This window comes from Acanthisitta chloris, unplaced genomic scaffold, assembly GCF_000695815.1.
Source record: "Acanthisitta chloris isolate BGI_N310 unplaced genomic scaffold, ASM69581v1 scaffold27141, whole genome shotgun sequence".
NCBI classification, from domain to species: Eukaryota; Metazoa; Chordata; class Aves; order Passeriformes; family Acanthisittidae; genus Acanthisitta; species Acanthisitta chloris.
Window position 1 is genome coordinate 18,233 of NW_008656974.1, and position 21,724 is coordinate 39,956.

General features: G+C 38.0%; 1 protein-coding gene across 1 annotated transcript in view; it reads left to right on the plus strand.

Annotated features, from left to right (window-relative positions):
* Nucleotides 1-20,290, plus strand: part of DPP4 (dipeptidyl-peptidase 4) — a gene marked incomplete at its 5' end in the record, with an annotated part of 31,138 nt that extends 10,848 nt beyond the window's left edge. The window contains 14 exons of the mRNA XM_009084548.1: nucleotides 2,316-2,432; nucleotides 2,523-2,590; nucleotides 2,786-2,839; nucleotides 3,295-3,419; nucleotides 4,368-4,415; nucleotides 4,911-5,009; nucleotides 7,006-7,075; nucleotides 8,683-8,877; nucleotides 9,759-9,813; nucleotides 11,600-11,699; nucleotides 13,308-13,372; nucleotides 18,439-18,511; nucleotides 18,756-18,829; nucleotides 20,105-20,290. Of these exons, the coding sequence (XP_009082796.1) occupies nucleotides 2,316-2,432; nucleotides 2,523-2,590; nucleotides 2,786-2,839; nucleotides 3,295-3,419; nucleotides 4,368-4,415; nucleotides 4,911-5,009; nucleotides 7,006-7,075; nucleotides 8,683-8,877; nucleotides 9,759-9,813; nucleotides 11,600-11,699; nucleotides 13,308-13,372; nucleotides 18,439-18,511; nucleotides 18,756-18,829; nucleotides 20,105-20,203 (1,242 nt within the window). The remainder of the gene's footprint in view (nucleotides 1-2,315; nucleotides 2,433-2,522; nucleotides 2,591-2,785; nucleotides 2,840-3,294; nucleotides 3,420-4,367; nucleotides 4,416-4,910; nucleotides 5,010-7,005; nucleotides 7,076-8,682; nucleotides 8,878-9,758; nucleotides 9,814-11,599; nucleotides 11,700-13,307; nucleotides 13,373-18,438; nucleotides 18,512-18,755; nucleotides 18,830-20,104) is intronic.
* Nucleotides 20,291-21,724: the final 1,434 nt, after the last annotated feature.

Genomic DNA, 21,724 nt, shown 5'->3' on the forward strand with positions numbered 1-21,724 from the left:
ACCTGCTGCTTTGGTAGTAGGAGCCAGGATTCAGAACTCCCTTTGTTCTGGGGGAGTTGTCAGCTATGCTGCTTTAGCTCCTTTCCAGTCTTCCTGCCCCTTCCTTCAGTAAGATCTAAGGGTTAAAATGTATTAAGAATTGCTAAAACCTTTGAATCATATTAGAGGAAAGGCATAGAGGACAAAAGTAATTTTTAGCATTTCAAATTGCAACGAACCATCCCAGGTTCTCATCAGGGCTACTTATTTATTTTGCACACACACGAAATACTCATTGAAGAGAAGTGGGAGCAAGATGCATATAACTGACCAGATTAAAATTTTCATACGCTTCTGCCAAACCAGTCACTACTGTCTGGATGATGCTTTCCAAGCTGCCTCTCAGTCCTTTTGTACATGGTAGAGAGTAGGCACCTAATGAACTACACAGAAGATCTGGGGGAAGCGAAGCAGAGATGCAAAAGTTCAGACTTGGAGGGAGAAATGAGTTTCAGAGTTTTTGATGAGAACACAGAGTACACTTTCCACTCCCGCATTTTCCACACACTGATTATGCTTTAGTCACTAATTCACTTTTGAAGTCAAAAATGAAAGTTTAAAGAAATGCAAAGAGGGAGGCAACAGCAGGGATGAAATCATCCGCAGTATGAAGATGAGAGATCAACCCACCTGCTGTCAAATTTGATATGGAAAGGAAGGCCTTAACGCTGACACATTTTGCTTCTCTGCAGCAAAGGCTTCACAATTAGACAATGTGATGATCAAGCTGCAGACTTTGTAAACAGTTGTGCAAAATGAGAGGGCAAAATGCAAGTCTGTGCCATTAAACTAGGTTGTTGGTTTTTTGTTTCTTTTAAAGAGACAACCCACATCATAGGAGCTGTTGGAAGAAAAGCTAATCTCACTATGTGTTTCTTGGATTTGAGAAGGGAGTGGAGAGTAGGGAGGATTGAAGAGTGGGTAGGAAAGATATATTTATTCCTTTCTTTTATTTTTACCTACTTAGGGATGATAAAATGATGCTTGACTAATAAGGAATAGTTTTTATATATGAGAGGTGTGTATATATACACATACATATATACAAATGTCAGTAATTTATATGGGTATGTAAAATATACATGTAGTCCTCTCTTTGTATCTATAATGTTTTGGGTTTGGTTGTTCGGGTTTACTTAAAAATAGAGATGAAATTAGATTCAAATTAAATCTAGATTTAAACAGCCTGTGTTACTGCATAAGGCTTCCAGGTCATCAGCTGAGTTAGAGCATGCCAGTTGAGTGAAGGAAAGTCACACTTTGAAAAAGCAAGACTGCAATAAGAGAAAAGCTAGCAAAATATTTGCCAGGTTAACTTTTTGCCAAAATACTGCTTGGGAAGAAGGAGGGGTTACCTGGAGCACATGGGTTCGGAAGACTCACTTTCTATAATTGCTTACTGAATGACCAGAGGCAAGGCACTTTGTTTTTAATTTTCCATGTCAGAATGGGTAAAATATCTCTGGGGCAATTGCATTGTGTCAGTTGCCTAATTGGCATTGAGATCCTTTGGATGTTTATCACAGAAATAACTTTTATTTCATTCAGTTCAATTTCATTGCTCTCTTTCTTTCTACCATGTGTAGCACATTCAGATGGCAGTCAGTAGAAGAAATTGATTCATTTCTGTCACTCAATTGATAAATGGATGGTTCCTTCATGAAAATATCCTTCCAGTTTGGGTTGTCTGTCATTCTGTAATCACCTACTTACTGGCAAAATTTCCCCTCTGGAAAGCAACTTGATTTTTTTTAATAGAAGGGGGCATTTTTTCACAGTTAAGCTAACAAAAAAAAAAAATTAGTTCAAAGAATTTGTTCACAAACACATGTTTTAAATTGGGAAATTCAAGAAAAACATGTATTTGCAAAGTTTACATTTTTAGAGGTTACAGCTGCATGTTGGCGTTAGACATAATGAAACTGTGACTTTGAAAGTAGATGCACATATTGTTTCCTAAAATGGTAGAAAACTAAGAACACCTGAAGTGCGTCAAATTCAAAGGAGGTAGGAGGGGATACAGATCACGACCAGGTCTAATACTCAGGAAATTCTGCTGCTTAAGGAGCAAGAAAATATTTCAAGTGTGTTTACTCATAGGATGATGGCTACAGTTTCTACCTACTAAGTCAGCAGGCAAAAATATTTGCAGTATGTTCAATAATGCATTGCCTTAACTATTGAGACTCCCAGTTAGAGATATCAAAACCTAAATTTATTGCTTTGGGTCTGGAGTTCTGTTTCTTGCTTTAATAGATCTCTCTCTTATGTCCAAGTTTCAGCCATCTGTCCCTCACTTTGCACCTGACAATACTACCTACTACAAAGTCTTCAGCAATGCAGAAGGTTACAAGCACATCCATTACATAAATGGCTCACAGGTGAGTAATAACGTGTCGGATGGTCACTGCTGGCTTGTGTTTCTTCTGGTGGTCAAGGAGCTTCATGTTTTACTTTTTGCCTTGTTTTTCCCCCTGTTCCAGGCTCCAGTACCTATTACTTCAGGAAAATGGGAAGTAATCAGCATAGAAGCTGTAACCAATAAGTTTTTGTAAGTATTTGTAATTAAGCTACTGATTCCTATCCTAAGGAGTGGTAACAAAGGTCTAAGCAAGCAGGGAAGGAGAACAGGGCAAAAATGTCATCTAGCTCATTAAAAATCTGCTTTAAATACGTAATATAAACGTTTAAATATTGTAATGTACCGTAAATATTTTACCAAAACCAGTATGTTTTGCTTTTATAGGTATTACATTAGCAATGAAAATGGTGGAAAGCCAGGAGGAAGAAATCTTTATAAGTAAGAAATTTTTTTCTGCAGTAATGGTATCAGTAGTTAATGAAAGAAAAACTTAAATAAAAAGCATTGCAAACTAAAAGATTAGCATGTTCAGTTTAAGGTGGGATCCTATAGAGGATGTTTAATGAAAATTAGTGTAAGAGTATAAACTGCAAAAATAACTAAAATGCTTTTCTGTAAATTGAGTTGATTAAAGGGAAATTGTGAGAAGAAACAGCTAATCCTCAAGCAATGAACCCCTAAAGAAAACATTTCATGCTTTTTTTTTGCTATGATTATAATTTCAATATTAATTGAACTCAAAAGTTTAAGTTTTCTCTAATTGTTAACTCAGTAATGATTTTCCTTCTGAATTTTAACATATTTCATTTGGCCATCTAATTTAAAAAACATACATTGGTTTAGCATAGCTTAAAAAAAAGTCATCTCTGAAATGAAGCTCATCTACTTTGCAGAGTGCTCTTGGAAAGCAGTCCAAATTCTACTAAATGTGTTAGCTGTGATCTGAATCAAGAAAGATGCCAGTATTATTCTGTGTCCTTCAGCAAAGATGCACAGTATTATCAGCTAAATTGTCTTGGTGAGTATATCCCGAATTAATTGACATAAACATGACTCACTGATTAGTTGGGTGGGGAAGTTCACTTCATCAGGATCTTGATATGTACCGCGTAACAATGATATGTGTTGATGTCATTGGATAAATGCATTGGCAGTGGAAAAACATACTGCCTTACTGCCTCCTAGGCTCAAAAGCACGTTGACAAAAATTACAAGGATAAAACTTGTTAGTTTTATCTGTCAGTAGACATGAAAAAGCTGCAAAACACTACTGTGCACTGCGCATCTCCTCAAGAGCTGCATGGGGAGCTCTGGCTGCAGAAGGAATTTGGAGGCTCTGAGCGCATGACAAGCAACAGGCTGGGAGTAAAGAGCAGTGCTCTCTGTGTGGAAATAAGATAGATAGTGCTGGTAAAAAAAAAATAATCCAGTTAATCATAAGGTAAGCAGTGGGACTGTAATCTGTCCTGCACCTGCAAGTGCTTGTGCTAGATACTACAAGGGATAAATTAATCAAAGGCTGGGAAAAATCAAATCTTCTATAAAATTTCTTTACATTGAAATGTACAATGTTTTTTTTAAGATGCCAAGGTCTTCCCTGATCTATGGGCTAGAAGGACAGACAGATAGCAGAGGGAATCGTTCAGTCAGGTTGTAAAAACGATGGCTGCTGTGGTCTCTGTGACAAGGCTTACTGATTGACAAACTGTGGTCCACACCGAATGCGTAGGCTTTGCTAAGAAGTGGAAATTCAGTTCTCCAGTACCTGATAGTCATGTGGCTCATCTGTGAGACAGTCCGAAAATTTTGTGAGATCCTGTGGCTTGAATTTGGCCCCTGCTGATTTAAACTGCAGCTTGTGCAGGCTGAGTTCTGAGCTTTTGTGATTCACCCGTTTCTAGTTACTTTACAAGGGTTATGTTTCAAGACAGCATGCAAACATGAAGGTACTGTGCCCTATTAACAGGTCCAGGCCTGCCTGTGTCTACCCTGCACAGAAGCACTGATGATCAAGGTATGGGATTGACTTTAAATATAATTTGTGTTGAGCCAGAAAATTGTACTGTAAATTTATTTTCATTTTGTTCTCATTGCTTAGTATAGTAATTCAAATGTCAGTTATGAAGGGTAAATTTCATTTCAAATAATTACCAGACGAATAAATTATAAAGCTTGGCATACATTTATTCATAGTTTATTTAATATTATTTTACATTGTGCTAAAAAACAGTGAGTAATGTATGACTTATTTACTGGATAATTGTTCAATTTTTCTGAAACTGCATTTAGATGAAAAATGGGGAAAACAGCTTTCTGGTTACTAAATAACTGGAGGAAAATTGTATTGTAAACATTGGATCTGAGAGGAAAAACAAAAACTGCAGTAAACTAAGACTTCAATGTAGGCTGCCATCATCTCAAATTGAATGTTTAAAGTAGTTCATAATTTAAAAATAGTGCATTTGAAAGTAATGTATTTAATCTGAGTCTTACTTACTCTGTTATTTAGTCCTCAGATACTTGGAAAATAATACTGAACTGGAAAATGCATTGAAAGATATTCAGATGCCTTCAAAAAAAATTGGCTCCCTTAGTGTAGGTGGATACAGTAAGTTCAAAAAACATCTTTTACCTTTCTCTTGCCTTTTCACCAAGTGCTTCAAGGTCTTCTGCTGAGGAGCATGACAGAACAGATGGGTGTAGTGGGGATTATTGCAGTTATTCAGCACTTAGAGGCAAGGCAAGATTTATTTTTTTGGACATTTCCAAACATTCTGGTTTTTTGTGAAATCCCAAAATATTCTTATCTAAAATATGCTTTTTCCCTGGTGTGATATCTTGATGTTTTGATGATGAAGTGGCTTAACTCCTTTTTTCCTTTATAATAAACTGAAAAACAGAAGTGTCTAACACCACATTAAGTAAATAAGAGAAATGAGAATGGAGCACAAAGCTTGTAAGCACTGTTGAATTTAAATTACATTATAAATTCAAGTAGGTCTTAATTTACAGGTGCAGGTCCCTTTGGTTTGTGTTAACAGGTTGGAAATGTGGAAAAGTCCAGTTACTATGAAAAAACAGACACAGATTCTAAATGGAAAAGCTTGAAAAAAAAACATTTAAGCAACATTTCAACACTATCACCTTTGACTTTGTGTGTGGGAATATTTGGATTGAATAGTCACATTCTTAAAAGCATATTCACACTCCAAGACTACTTAAACCTCAATGCAGACTAGAACAAAATGCTAGAAAATGAACTGCTAATGCTTTATGAGTGGTGCTCCTCTGATTTTGGGTGCAGAAGCTTTCTTGGTGTGCTCTTAGGCTGAAGAACATCAGATGGACCAGCAGTGGGAGGCCTGGTACCTGTCTAAACTGTTCTTGCTCCAGCCTTTGCCGCTAGCTTTTCTCTTCATGACAAATTTCCTCTTGATAAAATTATTGGATACTCTTAATGCAATTATATCTTACAAGCTGTATTGAGTTCAGTCACTCATTGCTCACTGTTCCTTTTGATGCCTCCCTTCTTTCACTGTTACCTTATTTATGTAATAACTCTCTTTATCTTTGTGTTTTCTGTCTTTTATTTCTGTCACATTTTTACTAGGGCTAAAGATGAAATCTTCCAGGCAAGATGGAGATTTAAAGATGTTCTTCGTGCTATCAGTTGTATATTCTTTTTTTTAATTATTCCTCTTTGTTCTTACTACTTCATGTCTTCAGGGTAAAACCTTCTGGGTAAGGGGAATATATTTTTAATGTCACAAATAGGAGAAATAAATCCATTTATGTAGTCCTACTTCAAATTTTAAATCTACTCAAAAATCCCTGTATGTTGTCAAGGAAGAAATTGAGTCCCATTACTATAGAGCATGCAAAAACTTAATATTAGTTATTTCAATGTGTTCAGTGTAGATTGTTAATGTTTCAGTGTTCTGGTGCCTTTCATATTCATATGTGGACAAATTTCTGTAAGACTTGTACTCTGACTATTACTGCATTGCAGTCCCTCAGCATTGCTTCATGGCTCCTTTGCAGCATCAGTTCTTTTAAAATTCATGAGTGACCAATTGAACCATTCAGTTTGCAAAACTTACATGGTGTGAATTTAAAATGTTCAGCTGACTCTCAGCCAACTTGGGTGGAAAGAATAACATGGACGGAACCGGAATCAATGTTGCTTCAGAAATTGGATAGGTTTTTGGGATGCTTTACAAACTGTCATGCCAAGTCTATCTGGCAGATTCAAAATATTTAGAATTTCTTTTTACTTCTGGGAGATAAATTTTATTAGAGAAACGTTTTTGAGCTAGTGCCAGGTGTACCAGTGTAGAGACCTAACAAGTTTTACATGTAAGCTTAGAATAATGTTAGGAGACAGCATGTTGAGTCCCTAAATTTTAGGACTTTCTGCTAAGCTAACTGTAAAACATTTTTTAAAAAAAACAGATTAGCTAGGACCATTTTCCTGTATATATTAGGACAGTTCAGATGAAACTAGTTTTTCGGGGGTGGCTCAAATGTGCTCTTGTATGAATTGCAATGCATGTCAAATTGCTTCGCTGGAGAACTGACCCAAGTCAAACTTTTTTCACTTTTAGACCTGTGGTATCAAATGATACTGCCTCCCCATTTCGATTCATCAAAGAAGTACCCTCTGCTCCTTGATGTGTAAGTTTTCAATTACATGGCAATATTGGTAATTGCCTTCATCTACTTCAAATGCTCTTAGTAAGATCAGGAGACAGAACACTGTCATGTTTTCCAATTACTTCTTGAAGCAGGATTTAAGATGGAATGGAAAATCGAGATGTATCCCAATTTGTGTTGGATTCCTGTACCATAAGATGATGTCATGCTTAATGAGCACATACTCAGCTGGAGCCACTGAGGCTGATACAGTCTGTATCTGATTTAAAAGCCAGGATGTTAGTGATAGTTTACCTCCTCCTCTGCTCCTGAAGTTCCTCAGGAATTTCAATGAAATGGCATTCCAGAATGAAACCTTGAATAAGATGTGTATCCTAAAGCTGACATAGTGTGTGTGATGTTGCATTTTGTGTGTGATATTTGACTATCAGCTAGCGTTGACAAACTTCATTGCGTGGTCAGGATTGCATTTGCTGTTGTTTTTTCATAAATTTAAGACCATGAGCACAAGCTGCCTGGTCAGTTCTTCCTGAGGCACTTCTGTTCATTATGGTATGTTTTCTTCTAACTGGAAATTATTGAATTTTAGCTATTCATTAAAATAGAAATATTAAGCTTTTCCTCTTTTTACAAAAAGCTGCCTCCACAAGGGAACTAGCTGTTAATTGTTAGATACATCTTTATTTAATGTTATTGGGTAGCACTGTAATACTTTTTATATGCTTATTGAACATTTTAATGAGCAGTCAGTGATCTTGGCCTCTTAAGACTAATTTTGGTTTTGATACTGCCTTTATTGACTTACCAGGACCTTTGTCAGGATCACCTCTGCTTCGTGGTGATCTTGATATCAGAAATTCCTTCGGAAGTATCAAGATCTATAGCTTGAAATAAAGAATTCCCAGTAGTTCTTTTTCTTTGCTTTTAAAACTGTGAGGGTTCTAGAGACACAAGAGCCATTCTTCCATTTCTTATTCCATTGCAAAGGGACTACAGAGGTGCACTGCACAGAAATTTGCCATCAAAAGTAGTAATGAGGTGCACTCAGATTATGATCTCATAGTGGTCAAGTGCTTCTGAAATATTTTAAAGTAAAGAGTTAAAATTACAGTTTGGCTTCTGTTTCCTCAGCCTGCATAAGAAATAGTTTAGACTGATGAGACACTAAAAATGCAGAAAAAGGTATTTTTCAGTTTTCCAAATGAAGGCTATTTGCTGATTTCAGAACAAATAAATCATGGGTGAATGAAACAGAAATAGAGAACATCACTTTGAAACTCAGGTGACTCAGATATGCCAACAGAAAAGAGAATTTGGCTTGGAGTTCTGATAAGCTGCTTAAAGTCAAAATAATGAAAATTTCTCATTAGAGCAGAAAGCAGTAAAACAAAAAAAATATCCCATCTGCTTGATTAAGAATAGAAGTTTTCAAAGAGCATATTGATTTTAGTGTCCAGCAAAGCATCAGTTTGGAATCGGTAGTGATGCTTTTCTTGTTTGCTCAGTTTAATTTAAAAGTTTATCCTGCTTTAGTAGCCAAAAATTGTCAGCAATAATTGTATTTCAGATGCTTGATATGAGAATATGTAAAGAGTAAATAACTGAAGTCTGTGGCACTTTTTATCCAGGTATGCAGGACCTTGTAGTCAGAAAGTAGATTATGCCTTCCAGATCAGCTGGGCTACATATCTCGCAAGCACTGAGAAGATCATTGTGGCCAGTTTTGATGGCAGAGGAAGTGGATACCAAGGGGATGAAATTATGCACGCAATAAACCGAAGGCTGGGAACATATGAAGTGGAAGATCAGATAGCAGCAGCCAGGTGAGCGACAGGGAAATGGTCAACACCTGCTCCTTTTATGTGCCTATTGTGCAGGGGGAAAATAGGGTAAAGGTTCTGAATGGTTATCTTGAAATTATTGGCAAAAATTGTAACCAGAGTGTGTCATTTATGGGCCAACCATCATTCTATGTTTAGAGAGAAGAATTAATGCTGAAATAAAAATTTACGGTATCTCTGGTTTTATAGCTGTCACATTAGTACAAGAACATGCTACTAAGGAACTTGGAAATGGAAGTTTAACTCCAAGCATTTTGCAAGCTTGTGTTGTGGCAGAATTACTTGTATGAAATACTCAGCCTTTACATCATAGTGCATGTTCCTCACTTGGTTTATGCTTGTAGAACTTTGCTAACCCAGACAATCACAGCATGCATCTCTCAGAATCATAATGGAATGATCTTACAGGGTTTTCTGTTTGGGATTTTAAAATGTTAAGGAGTTTAAACAAATAGTATTTCACAATCTTGTGGGGTTTGTTTTTAAATGGTGACTGATTTACATGTGTCAGCCTGTCCCTTACTGCTGCAATTTGATTGTCGTGTATATTTAAAAACAAAAACAAAACAAACAAACACCAAAAAAAGTGCAAGGCAGGTAGTGAAATCTAACCTAATACACTACAAATGTCAGTGAGTGCAGTTTGAGGGGTTTTACAAAGTGTCACGTGCACAGATGTTTTTCTGAATTTCCTAAAGACATGTGTTTGAATTATTGTATGTCTTCATATGCAGTCACTGTCATGAAGTGGGAAATGCTTATTTGTGTAATAAAAAGAGGCAGACTTGATGGAAAATAGGCACACCTGTAAAATGGCAGCTACTGGCAACCTTTAAGTGTTTAATTATTCTGTTTGCTTTCAGAAAGTTTTCTGAAATGAGCTTTGTTGATAAGGACAGAATAGCTATTTGGGGTTGGGTAAGTACTCAAATAATTTTGGCAGGCATATTATTTAATTGTAACAACTATTTGTTGTGCTGCCGTGCGTGTGAGGTGCTGGGCTACTTCATGTGAGGCACCTCTGGGTCACAGCACAATCCAGTAATTGAACTGATAAAACATCTTAAAAGTGCCTGCAAATACCTAGATCTGCTACATTGCTCTGCTTGGCTATATTTTATTTCAGCAGTACTTGCAACCAGAGGCCAGATTGCCCCAACTTGATGCATCTTTAAACCTGTCACAGTAGAGCGTAGTGTTTAATGGCATATACCTACCCCCTCAGCTGCAAGGCTAAGTGCATATGTAGCATTAGAGATTATAATGCTGCGTATTCCTCTGTCCCAGGCCACTGTTTCACTGCTTTTTCTGGTGTCATAGGGTCTATTCTTGCATGCTCTGTTTAAGCACACTGTGTTTAAGTATATGCAGGACTGCATGCGGGATCTTGAATTAAATTGCTAACTGAAATTTGGGCACTGCTGGTGACAGGCACCAGTAAATAATTTGCTTGATGGCAATATGATGATGGTGCCTTTAGCAGCTTTTTTTCTGGTAGTAGATTCCTCTGTTATACTGTGTAGTAGTGTTAACTGTAGTGGAAGGAAAACTCTTTCTGCATAAATAGGACTTAAAGCATTGCCATTATAAGTCCTTATGAGCCTCAGGTTGAATAGTTGAAGAGCATTCCTCTTTGGAGCTGTCCAGATTATGCACCCTGGATACAGAACCTGTGGGCAAACAGATTTTCTTTATCTCTTGAGTTTTGAGATTGTCAGCCTCTCATTGTCAACCTATCGCTGTGTGGATTAATTTTGCTTGCCATAGATTCAGCAGTAATATCTTTACTGTGGCCAGGTTAGGCAGCATATTTATACAAGGGGTTATTTATTAAGCACATGGATTTATTTCCTGATCTCAGTGGGAGGGCCCAAGAATTGAAGTTGGAGCAAACATTTAAAGACTTTTAACTAAAATACAGTTCCATTTGCCTGTAATCTGGTTTCAAGACAGGAATGAGATCCAAAAATTGCTCTTCTTTCTGAATGTGGGTGGGCACATTTTCCTCAATAACCCCTTAAAACTATTGTGAGGCCAGTCACTTGGGCAGTTGGTGACAGTGTTTAGGTATCTTGCTGTCTGGATGCTCAAGTGTGTCAGATATTTACTCGTCTGTGTATCAGGCTAGACTGTGAGTAAATTTTCCATGTGTAGCGAGGAGTGTGTTGCTGCACAGTTCCTCCCACAGACTCAGCAGAAGATCTTTCACTCCCCAGTCACAGTCTTGCTCTTGACACTTTGGGGGAGAGTTAGGGAGCGAGCTGCCATAGGCCTGCTCCAAGGGAGCTGTAAATTTTTGGATGCCCTGTTGCAACTACTCATCGGGCACATTGTGGGCTGGAGCTCTGCTTCCTCCCACTCCCCCAGCACGGGAAGGGACACAGCGGGTCAGCAGTGTCTTGTTTCCTGTCTTTCGCTGCTGCCTACGGTGCTACCAAACACTGTCATCCTCAGCTGAGTCACAGTTCAGTGGCGTTTGCACCCTTTTTCCCCAGCAAGTACTCATTCATCAGCGCCACAGCTGCCATGCGCTGTTTGATGCCTGTTTCCCCGACTGAGCAGGCTGGCTGAGATCTGACCCAAATTCAGAATGGAGTTCATTAATATGAAAAACACTGAGCCTATAAATGTCTGATGAACTGTGTAGCAGATGGGCCCCATCCTTTCCTTTCCGACTAAAATAACAGCAATGTTTTCTTCTCAGTCTTATGGGGGATATGTGACCTCCATGGTGCTTGGCTCTGGAAGCGGCGTGTTCAAGTGTGGAATAGCGGTTGCCCCTGTGTCACATTGGCAATATTATGGTATGTGATGGCTTCCTCGTTACAAGGATTCCCATATGTCTTGCAGTGCACATGCTGCAAAGTGTTGATTCATAGTGCAGAACTTTGATTATCTACTACATGCCATGTAAATGCCACTTGGTCTGTTTTTATGAACTCATGGCTACTGCATTTTGAAATTAAACCAATTTGTTAAATATTATTTCCTATTTTAAAAAAAATCCATAATTTCAGGTAATCTATTTAACCTTTAATGAAGGCTAAATTATTGTAATATTTGTGGTATTACTGTAATGTGCCTGTGTTTGCTTTCCAAAGTTGCCACAAGTTCTGAGACCAGTATTGTGTGTCAGGAATCCATCACTGTTAGACTTGGCTTGTTCAAAATATAACGTCACTTCTAAGAACGAACTGTGAGGGTTAATGTTAAACTTACATTGTAATTTATTCTCTCAAATGAACAGAATAGGATTTGAATTGCTGTAGGGTTGGATTTTGGTTTTTTTCTTTTAGCATGTAAAATTTGGATTTTATGAATAATCTAATTCATCTTGAGAATAGCTTGATGTGAGGAAAACCTGATCAAATAGACAAGTCAGTACATGCTTCAAGCTTATAGTGCATAAGGCTGTAGTTGCATGAGGCTACAAATACAGTTATAGGAGCCCTCCTCCCAGATTAAAAAAAATTTGTACCATCACCTATTTATACTATATATAATTTGACCACATTTTGACATTTTTCTGTTTTGGATATGTCTAAAAACATTCAAGGGAAAGCTTTTCCTGGCAAACCTCTGCTAAATAAGGCATAACTTATCATTCTGCAGCTAGCACAGTGGCTGTATAACCGCTAATTCAGCAGCTCAAATCATACTGCCAGGTATTAGCATTAGGCTGTTGAGGACATAGCAAAGTCTTCATAATATTTTGGACATAAATATTACAGTATGACAGGAAATATTTTCTAATGATCAGGATCTCTAAAATTCCACCTTTAGTTGATTAAAGGATTATGAAGGTATGCATATTCAGCATGAAAAAAACTCCACTGTGACAACACTGATGAGAAGTCAAATGGGCATTAGAATATGGCAGCAGAGTATTGATTTGCATGGCTTAAAACAAAGCAGCAAATCTGCAAAAAAGTAACATAGTGTTGTGGTGAAAAATGTGTGGAAAATCAGATGTGCTTAATTTTTACTATATGTAACAGCCTAAAATGAATCCTAATCTATTACTACGTCTTCATTTTATAGATTTTTGGTAGTTAACATTTAGATAAAATATCTAAGATTTTTTTTCAAGTGCTAGTTATTTACTGCAACATTTTCAGTAATTTTCTTAGGATTACTGAAAGAATAACAATAAGGAAACATTGACACAAAGTACTTTATTAATATTCAGCATTCAGGTGTCCATGGCAACAAGAAGATTAAATATTCTGAATAATTATGGGTACCTACATGCCTCATTGTGGAAAACCTGGTTGGTTTTGGTTCGGCTTGTTTTTTTGGTTTTTTTACTTTCCAGTATGCATTGTTACTGTTTGTGTCAGTGGGTAAAATTTATGGTAGACAGACTGGATATTAAGTAGCAGATTCTAATTTTTTTTTTATTTAAATTGCAGATTCAATATACACGGAGAGATACATGGGCCTTCCTATAGAGAGTGATAATCTGAAGAGCTATAATGTAAGAAAGAAATCACTTTATTCCATTTTGGTGTCTAGTTTTGTTTCTAAACCACAGTATTTTTCTTGAAACAGTTTAGTTCCTTCCCCATGAGAAGAAATAAGTTTGTTTCTTCTTTCCAGCTAGAACTGTTAGATTGTGCTTTTTGAGGCAATCTTACGTGTTTGGATTTGTGTGAGGCAGCTCCTGCTTGCTGGATGGTGTGGAGTTTCTGTTGTTTGGTTGGTGCGTTGAGTTGGTTTGGGTTTTTTTTATATTCAGTTCCATTTGGCTATTTTGCAGGCTGTAAAATAAGTTGTAAAAACTGTTTTCTTTTAATCACCAAGGAAAATACTTGTTTTAAAATTTAGTATGTTGGTGAGCAAACTATGCTTTATCTTACACATTTCCACCAAAGCAAATGTACTCCCATTCTTTCTGAAATGTGGTTTTTAAAAAATTATGTATTGTATGAACTTTGTTGCTTTAAGAATCTGCAAGCTTTTTCAGGGAAAGCAAAATCTCCCAAATACTAGAAAATTTCGACAGGTAGGTAAGTCTGTCTGTACTGGGATCATATCAAATTGCAGGCTACCTGAGAGCCAGCAGTGTTGGGGTTGGAATTTTGGCCCCATCTCCATCAAATGGAGTGTCCAGAGTTTGTTCTAAAATGGCTAATGTTCAGAAGTGAGGGAAATTCCATGTGTCCTAATAGAAGCAAAATACGTATAGATTGTCCTTGTTGTGGCATGGTTAATCACCAACTTGCTCTTCCATGTGCCAGTTGCTTTTTGTTGACTCCAGGGCTTTTTCAAGTCACAGGTGTAGCTGGGCATATGGCAGATTAGCCAAGCCTTCTGTTAGGTTTTGTTAAACTTCAGGTCTAGGTGAAAATACAGTGGCTATTGAAGAACTGTGAGGGATCTGAGGGGTCCTTTGTGCCTTGGTTATTGACATGTTTCACAAAGGTGTTCAGCCATGGTGATGCTGGAACCAAACACTGATGTTCGAGAAAAAGAGATGGGGCATTCTCCATGTTTGGGCTGGTAAATAGGCTAGAAGACAATCTAGCACTGCTTGTGTCTTAAGGCATTAAAAAAATAAGTGCCATGGGTAGAAAAAAGGGGGAGGTTATTGCTGTAATTTAAAAGTTTGGAAAACCATAAATACATACATACATGGACTGAAACATCTGTTTTGACATATCACTACACTAATCTTGTTTTGGCAACTGCTATATGAGATGTTCTGGTCAAGACTGAGGACAGTGATAGTGACCGCTGGACAACTGTGCTGGCACTGTGACTGCCTCATCTAATCAGCAAGCTACTGGGGCCCACCAGGGACTGACCAGCAGCCTGCAGCCGCCTGCCTGCCTTTTTCCAAATGTATTTCTTTAAGGCAGTGGGAACAGTAGGAGGTCTGCGAGGTAGCAGTGTAAATACAAGTTACTGTCGTTGTGCAGAACGAACGTTAACGCTCTGGGTGCACAAAGTCATTCACCAGCTTCACGGCACAGATGGCAACAGAGGACTGTTTAATCCTTTCAAGCCAGGAGTCGGATTTTCTTGGCATAGTATCCATTGCTGGCAATGGCCACGTTGAAACTGCCAGTACCAAAGAGCTAAAGGTTTCAAATGTGTTACTCAGAGGACTAATTGGGGAGAATGGTGGCTAGATGGAGGAGGAGTAATTGCACAGATCAGATTGTCACACTTTGCTGCTGCTCCTAGAGAAAATGCAATTGAAGTCCTCGTTTGTTGTTAAATGCTTCAAATAATATATTAGTTGGAATTTACTTTTAACCTGGAGGGGTGGGGTAGCTCGACAATGAGTTTGTTGCTTTTCACGTAGCATCAGTGAAAGGGTTGTGGGATTTTGTTGTTGCTGAAGACCCTTACTGACTTCAGCCCAGCATGTTCCTGGCTTACAGCCCCTTTGTTCTATGCCCCAGTCCCAATAGTCCCTCCTGGCCCCTTGTTGCTGATGAGAGCTGTTTGCTGAACTGAATGTTTTTTAGAGTAAATGGAAAATATGTACTGAAAGCTCTCCCAGCTGAAGCTGTTAAAGCATGTTTGAACTGTGAACTTTGTACTGTCAGGTGTGCATGCTGCATCATTTATTCTGTCCTACTGCATCCGCTGTAAAGCTGGCATCAAAAGTGAAAAGATGCATAAACAGTGTACCATATTCCCTAATTTACAAAAAAGAGACTGGGTACACACCTGCTTACAGAAGATATGTGCTGCTAGGCACCTTCCTAATGCCCAGAGTATTGTTAATGAGTGTTAACATACAGACTCCAGAAACTAGTTGTGGTAAGAGGAGTACATCCCACCTTTGTATTACTGTGATGTTGTGTTTTGCATTTATTGAAGGCAGAGTATCTGAGATGCTAAATATTCTTTATCAACAGTCAAGTCTGAGGGATGACTCACACTCCTAAGGCTAATTAGGTGTCATCAATGTCTTTTAAGGTAAACTATTAATAATTCAGAGCTTTGTAAAAGAGAAGAGGAAGCATGGGTGGATCTCCCAGTATAATTGTGTAGGATCCTAGGCCGAATGGCACAGAAGCTGTCTGCCCAGAAGAAATATCCCTGATGCAAAAGACTTGAGACTAAATCAGGGCAGAGCTCTGGAGGTCAGATGCAGTAGCCATGTAAAGCATACCGAAGAGACTGTTCAACTTGTGAGAACATTATTTTGCAGTTCACTCTGAATTTGATATGCTTTTGGCAAGTGTTTGAAACAGTCATAGATTTGGCAATCTTTTTCTAGCAGATTTGAAATGTTCAGTCCTTAAGAACTGCTGCATCATTAGGTTATGCAAAACAGGGTACAATTTTGTAAATATGCCATCTTGTACTGATTTGACATTTGTTCTATTATCTGAGAATATGCTAAAGGGAGAGAGACCTTCAGTTTCAGCCAAACCTTAACTTGTTTATGGAGTGCTGATAAAATGTTGACTGCTGCGTGATCTTTCGAAAAGCCAGTTACACTCAGTAGGGCCTAATTCTCAGTACTTGTGCACGTTACCTTTTTTGGAGCCTTTGTCGCGACAGTATAACTATGACATGGAAGGGGTAGATAAAGTTGTATTTATTTGTTGTCCACTTGAGGTTTGTTCGGCTGATGTCGCTGTTGCTTTATTCTCTAACTGTGCCTAATTTGAGATTGCTCTCTATCTTGCAATATCCTTTAAGGACACAGACTCACTGTGTCCTTAAAGCATGTTTTAGGGAAGGGACTCTTCCTGTAGAGTATGGGTATAACAAGTGAGGCGTTACTTGCAAGTGATTAAAAAAGCAGAGAAGGTATCTCGTGTGTTTTTTCTTTCTGAAGTTTTTTTTACAAATAACTTCACTTTGTTTAATGCTTGGAGGAGAAAAATAGTGATATCCTTTATCTAAAACTGCTTTTGCAAAATTGAGCTCTCAGAAGTGTAGCTTAAGTCAGGTTTCCACTTGCAGAAGACTTGCTTAAAACAGCACTGATTTGCTGGAAGAAAGCTTAGCAAGCTGCTCTATCAAGTTTCCCTCTGCACATGTGGAAAATGATTCACTCAAAGGATACTGCTTGGTTATTTTTCTTTTGTTCTTTTTCTTTAATATCACTGGGCCATTTCTTTCTGAATTATTCTTTTGGACAGCTGCTTTACCAGTGCTCCTCAATGAATCAAAGTCTTCTCTTCCACATTTTTGGCACCTGGAACTAACTGTTCTTAGTCCACGATATCAAATCGTTTCAATGGAAGCATCATGCTCCCATGGTGCATGGATTTCCATATATCGGATGGGATTTCTGGTGCTCTGCAGCCTTTGACCATCTAAAGAGGGCAACTGCAGTATTGCAGAGTGGAGGGTGGGTTTCCTCTCTGCTGAACTTGTTTCTTAGACTTGGTTGAATAAATACAAAGAACTCATTTCACATATGAAAAGGTTGTGATATGCTATTCTGCCATGACAAAAGGAATGTAATATTTAAATGTAATATTTATATTTGCCTTAAAGACTCGTAAGTGTACAACAGATATAAGGAAATTAGAACAATTTTGTGTCTTGGCAATACAATGAATTTGACTTTTTGGGGGTACTAAATGCAAATCCCTGTGCAAGGATACAGCCTTAGGACGAGGTGGGGAAGAAAAAACCCAAACATTCTTCTGTTCCAAATTTCTACTACTTTTTTTTCCTTGCCATAGAAGCTAGTTGTCTCATCAATCCTAAAACATCTTGTCTCTTGTCCCCTTTCTTCTTGCCCCTCTTACGGCAGAGCACTATGCTATTCCCTTCCCTTGCCCAATTTAAAGATCTTACCTGCAATCCTTACTGTCTTCATTCTTTAGGCACAGTAGCAAGTCAGGTGGTTAGTATGTTCTTCTAGCAAACATGTTGTTACTGTGTTTTAAGTTTCTTGATTAATCTTAACTGCTGATTATTTAATCTTTTCATCACTGTATCATGTAACCATTTTCAAAATGTAGCTTGATTTCTATTTAGAGATTTGGCCTAGGGTTTTTTTCCTTCAGGCATTTCTCTGTCATTTTGAGAGAGCATTATTTTAAACATCTTGTCACCCATTTTTACTTGAGGAACTATTAGGTCTGTTGACCTACCTGCAGGTAAACTAGTGTCATTTTAGTGTACATTTTAATGTGTGTAGCCTCTGCAAGATCTACTCCTTGCTATCATAGGGTGCACTGTTGCCATGGCAACATTTTTTTTAACTTGTCTGCAGTCACACAGGAAACCTATGGCAAACGGTGTGCTGCAGGCTAACAGCGCGATAGCGATGCATTAAACGGGTGCCTCGCTCACAAAACTCTTCCCTCTGCAACTGCCTGTTACTTTGCAGCCATAACCCTTGGGAATAATTGCAGAGGGGTGTAGAATGGTTTGAGTGTGAGCACAGTACTGTTGGATTCGTGACCACGCTACGTGGCAGTTCACAGGGGGGAAATGGGGGGTTGGTTTTAACCGACGGACCCCAGACTGTGTCAACAGGAATCAAAGTCAGTTGGTAGCAAGTTATCTTCTAATAAATAGCACCTTTTTTTTTATTTTTTTCCCCTTTAATTTCAGAGTTCAACAGTAATGGCCAGAGCTGAAAAATTCAAGGAAGTTGAGTATCTCCTTATTCATGGAACAGCAGATGGTGAGTTGCAGTTAATTAGACATTTTAGTATTACAGACAGGTTCGCAATTCTACTACTGACAAAACAAAAGCATGAAGGGGCAAGGCTGTTACATTTACGTCAATAAAATAATACTGCTTTCTGCAACTAATTTGTGTTTCAGTCAGCAGTGCTGGGGAGTCTGGTGTGTTCATTGCTTTGCCTTTCCCCCAGAGTATTACAGAAGCAATTTTTTGTTTACCTTTTTCCTCTTCCACTTTTCAGATAATGTTCACTTTCAGCAAGCAGCACAGATTTCCAAAGCTCTTGTTGATGCTGAAGTGGATTTTCAGGCAATGGTATGGTTCTGTTTTGTTTATCATTATACAATAGATTTGTATTATGAGAATCATCTTAATTGAAGTTTACATACTTGTGTTTCATATTCAGTAACTGAAATTTGAACACAATGCACCTATGTATTTTCTGCACAAGAAAAACTGTAAAGCAATTCCTTCTCCTATTTAGGGTCAATAATCTTTCATTTTGTTAAATTTTTTATGTTCTCAGACAAACAGCCAATCCCAATCTTTGCATATACCCAAAGTGGAATGAATAGTATCTTATAGATAGGCTAGAAGAAAAGGTTAACTTCAGCTAAGTCCAAGACAACCTGTCCATCATGTATGGTGTGTATTGAACTTGTATGACAAGCTGTTATTTGCCCCTTTTTTATGCTGTACATGGAAGCTCTTGGACTAAAGTGCAAGCTCTTCCTTTCCTCCCTTCTCCCAACCCTCGGGGAGCAGTGCTGAAAAGAATGAAGTATAGAAGGAAGCCAAGTGCACCAGTGCACGGTTGCCCCTCAGCCAAACTTGCAGGAGGGAAAGAGACACCCCACTTAACTGAACAGCTATATCTGCTCTCCATGTGGACAAGCCACGTGTTCTTTTTTTACCTTTAGCATAAATAGATAGTATATCCCACACACAAAGCAGGGGCAAAAGTGTCATAGCAGCTTCCTACCTCGATCATGTCTTTGCCTCCATGCTGAATTACCCTCATGCTGGGATAATTTTAAATGGCTGCACATGATCATAGAATCCTGAACAGCTATATCTGCTCTCCATGTGGACAAGCCACGTGTTCTTTTTTTACCTTTAGCATAAATAGATAGTATATCCCACACACAAAGCAGGGGCAAAAGTGTCATAGCAGCTTCCTACCTCGATCATGTCTTTGCCTCCATGCTGAATTACCCTCATGCTGGGATAATTTTAAATGGCTGCACATGATCATAGAATCATCAAGGTTGGAGGAGACCTCTGAGATTATCAAGTCCAACCATTAACCTGCCACTCTGCTGTAACCCATAATCCCTAAACTATATCCTCCAACTCCAGATCCAGATGCCTCTTAAACACTTCCAGGGATGGTGACTCCACCACCTCCCTGGGCAATCTATTCCAGTGCCTGATTATGACTTTTCTAGTCCCGTTGGCAACACTGTTCTTGGTACAGGCCAATATGCTGTTGGCCTCCTTGGCCACTTGTGCACGTTTCTGTCTATCATGATTAATTTATATCATTTAGATGTGGCTACAACTAACATTCTCTGTGTTTTCTTCACACAGTGGTATACTGACAAAGACCATTCCATCTCCGGTCAAGCACATAAGCATATTTATACCCATATGAGCCACTTCATAAAGCAGTGTTTCTCACTGTCCTAGCACCAGCATTTTGCTTCTAAGTGATGGTACTTCTCCAGAAAACTCTTCAGATAATGTACTGTGAGCCAGTATAAACTTTTAATGAATCAAGATACGAGTCAGCTCTTGGGATACCAGTGTACACAATGAAATCCTAATCTTTTATAATGACTTCTGTTGCCAAGCAACTATTGCATTTTTATTGATTGTGTTAAATCAGGTCTTAACATCACCAGAATGTAGGTATGTTGCAGACTCCTAGGAAGCATGGTCCGTGCTTAAGTAATTACCTTTTGATATTTCAGTCTAAAAGAGAAACAATCCAGTTTGTATGTTAGGGCAATGAATGATAAAAATGTCACAGAGGAACCAACATGGAGATCAGTTGTGGAATAAAAATAATGTTTCCCACAAAAATTAAATGAACCCTGGGATAATTACTCTGAAAATTCTGTAATGCTTGATAATTATTATTTTAGAAACAGTATCAGGTATACTGCAATGTTAATATTTTCTGTGCAGAATGAAACACTGTTTATACTGAATTTCCTTACGTGCTTTCTCTGCAGTCTCTTGGATTACAATGTAGAAGTCTTGCAAGGAAAGTATGTAAGCCAACTTTCACCAAAGGTTTTGAATGATAGTTACTCAAACCAATGGCACTGAATTTATTTGGTTGCTATAGTACTGTGATTTTTGCTTATCTTATTGTAAAAAAAAAAAAATAAAGGCTGCTTCTGTTAGAATCTGCACTGGTAAAATCTTTCTGTAAACTCTAGCAGACTACCATTGCTTCTATTTTGTAGAAGTTTCTTATTTATCCATGAATAGGATCTGTTCCTTGCACTCAACTGTACAACATTACAATGCAAACTGGCAGTCACTTAAAGCAAGGGCTTTAATGAGAATGATGAGATGATGTGAACATTCTCTTGGGCAAACCTGCTTTTCCTCACAGCCTACCCATAAATGTCTGCTTTATCTTCAGCATTCCAGGTATCTTCTCTGTCTGAGGATAAGATTAATTTTCTTAATCTCACATAGATTGAAAAGATGCAACCCACTTGTGCTGCTTTAAAATAATAAAGACATTAAGTTAAGAAAGGAGGTGTAGTCTGCATCATTGAAAATGTTGCTTAAGAAACAAACTCCTAGAATTTTACAGAAATCCCCATTAATTTTGAGGAAGACCTAAAAGTGAAGCTTCTGCTTTTGTGTAATGGTATCCTGTAGTGGAGTGTGACATGACTATGTAACACTTAGCTTCTCAATAGTACATGCCAGCATGTCCTTATGTCTGTAATGTGAGTTATTAGTGACATCAGGTGTGAATTTGAAATGCATTTTTTGCATGGCAAAAAATGTTAAATGACAAAGGGAAGAGGGCCTGAGGTAGAAAATAAGGTTTTGGTTTCACAAACAAACCAGTAACTTCTTGACTCATAAAGTAAGATGTAGGGGGTTTTGTTGTTTGGATTGTTTTAAACAAACTGGAACTGGGTTTTAAAATATCTTGGGTTCAGTATAGTAGTTGTTCTAATG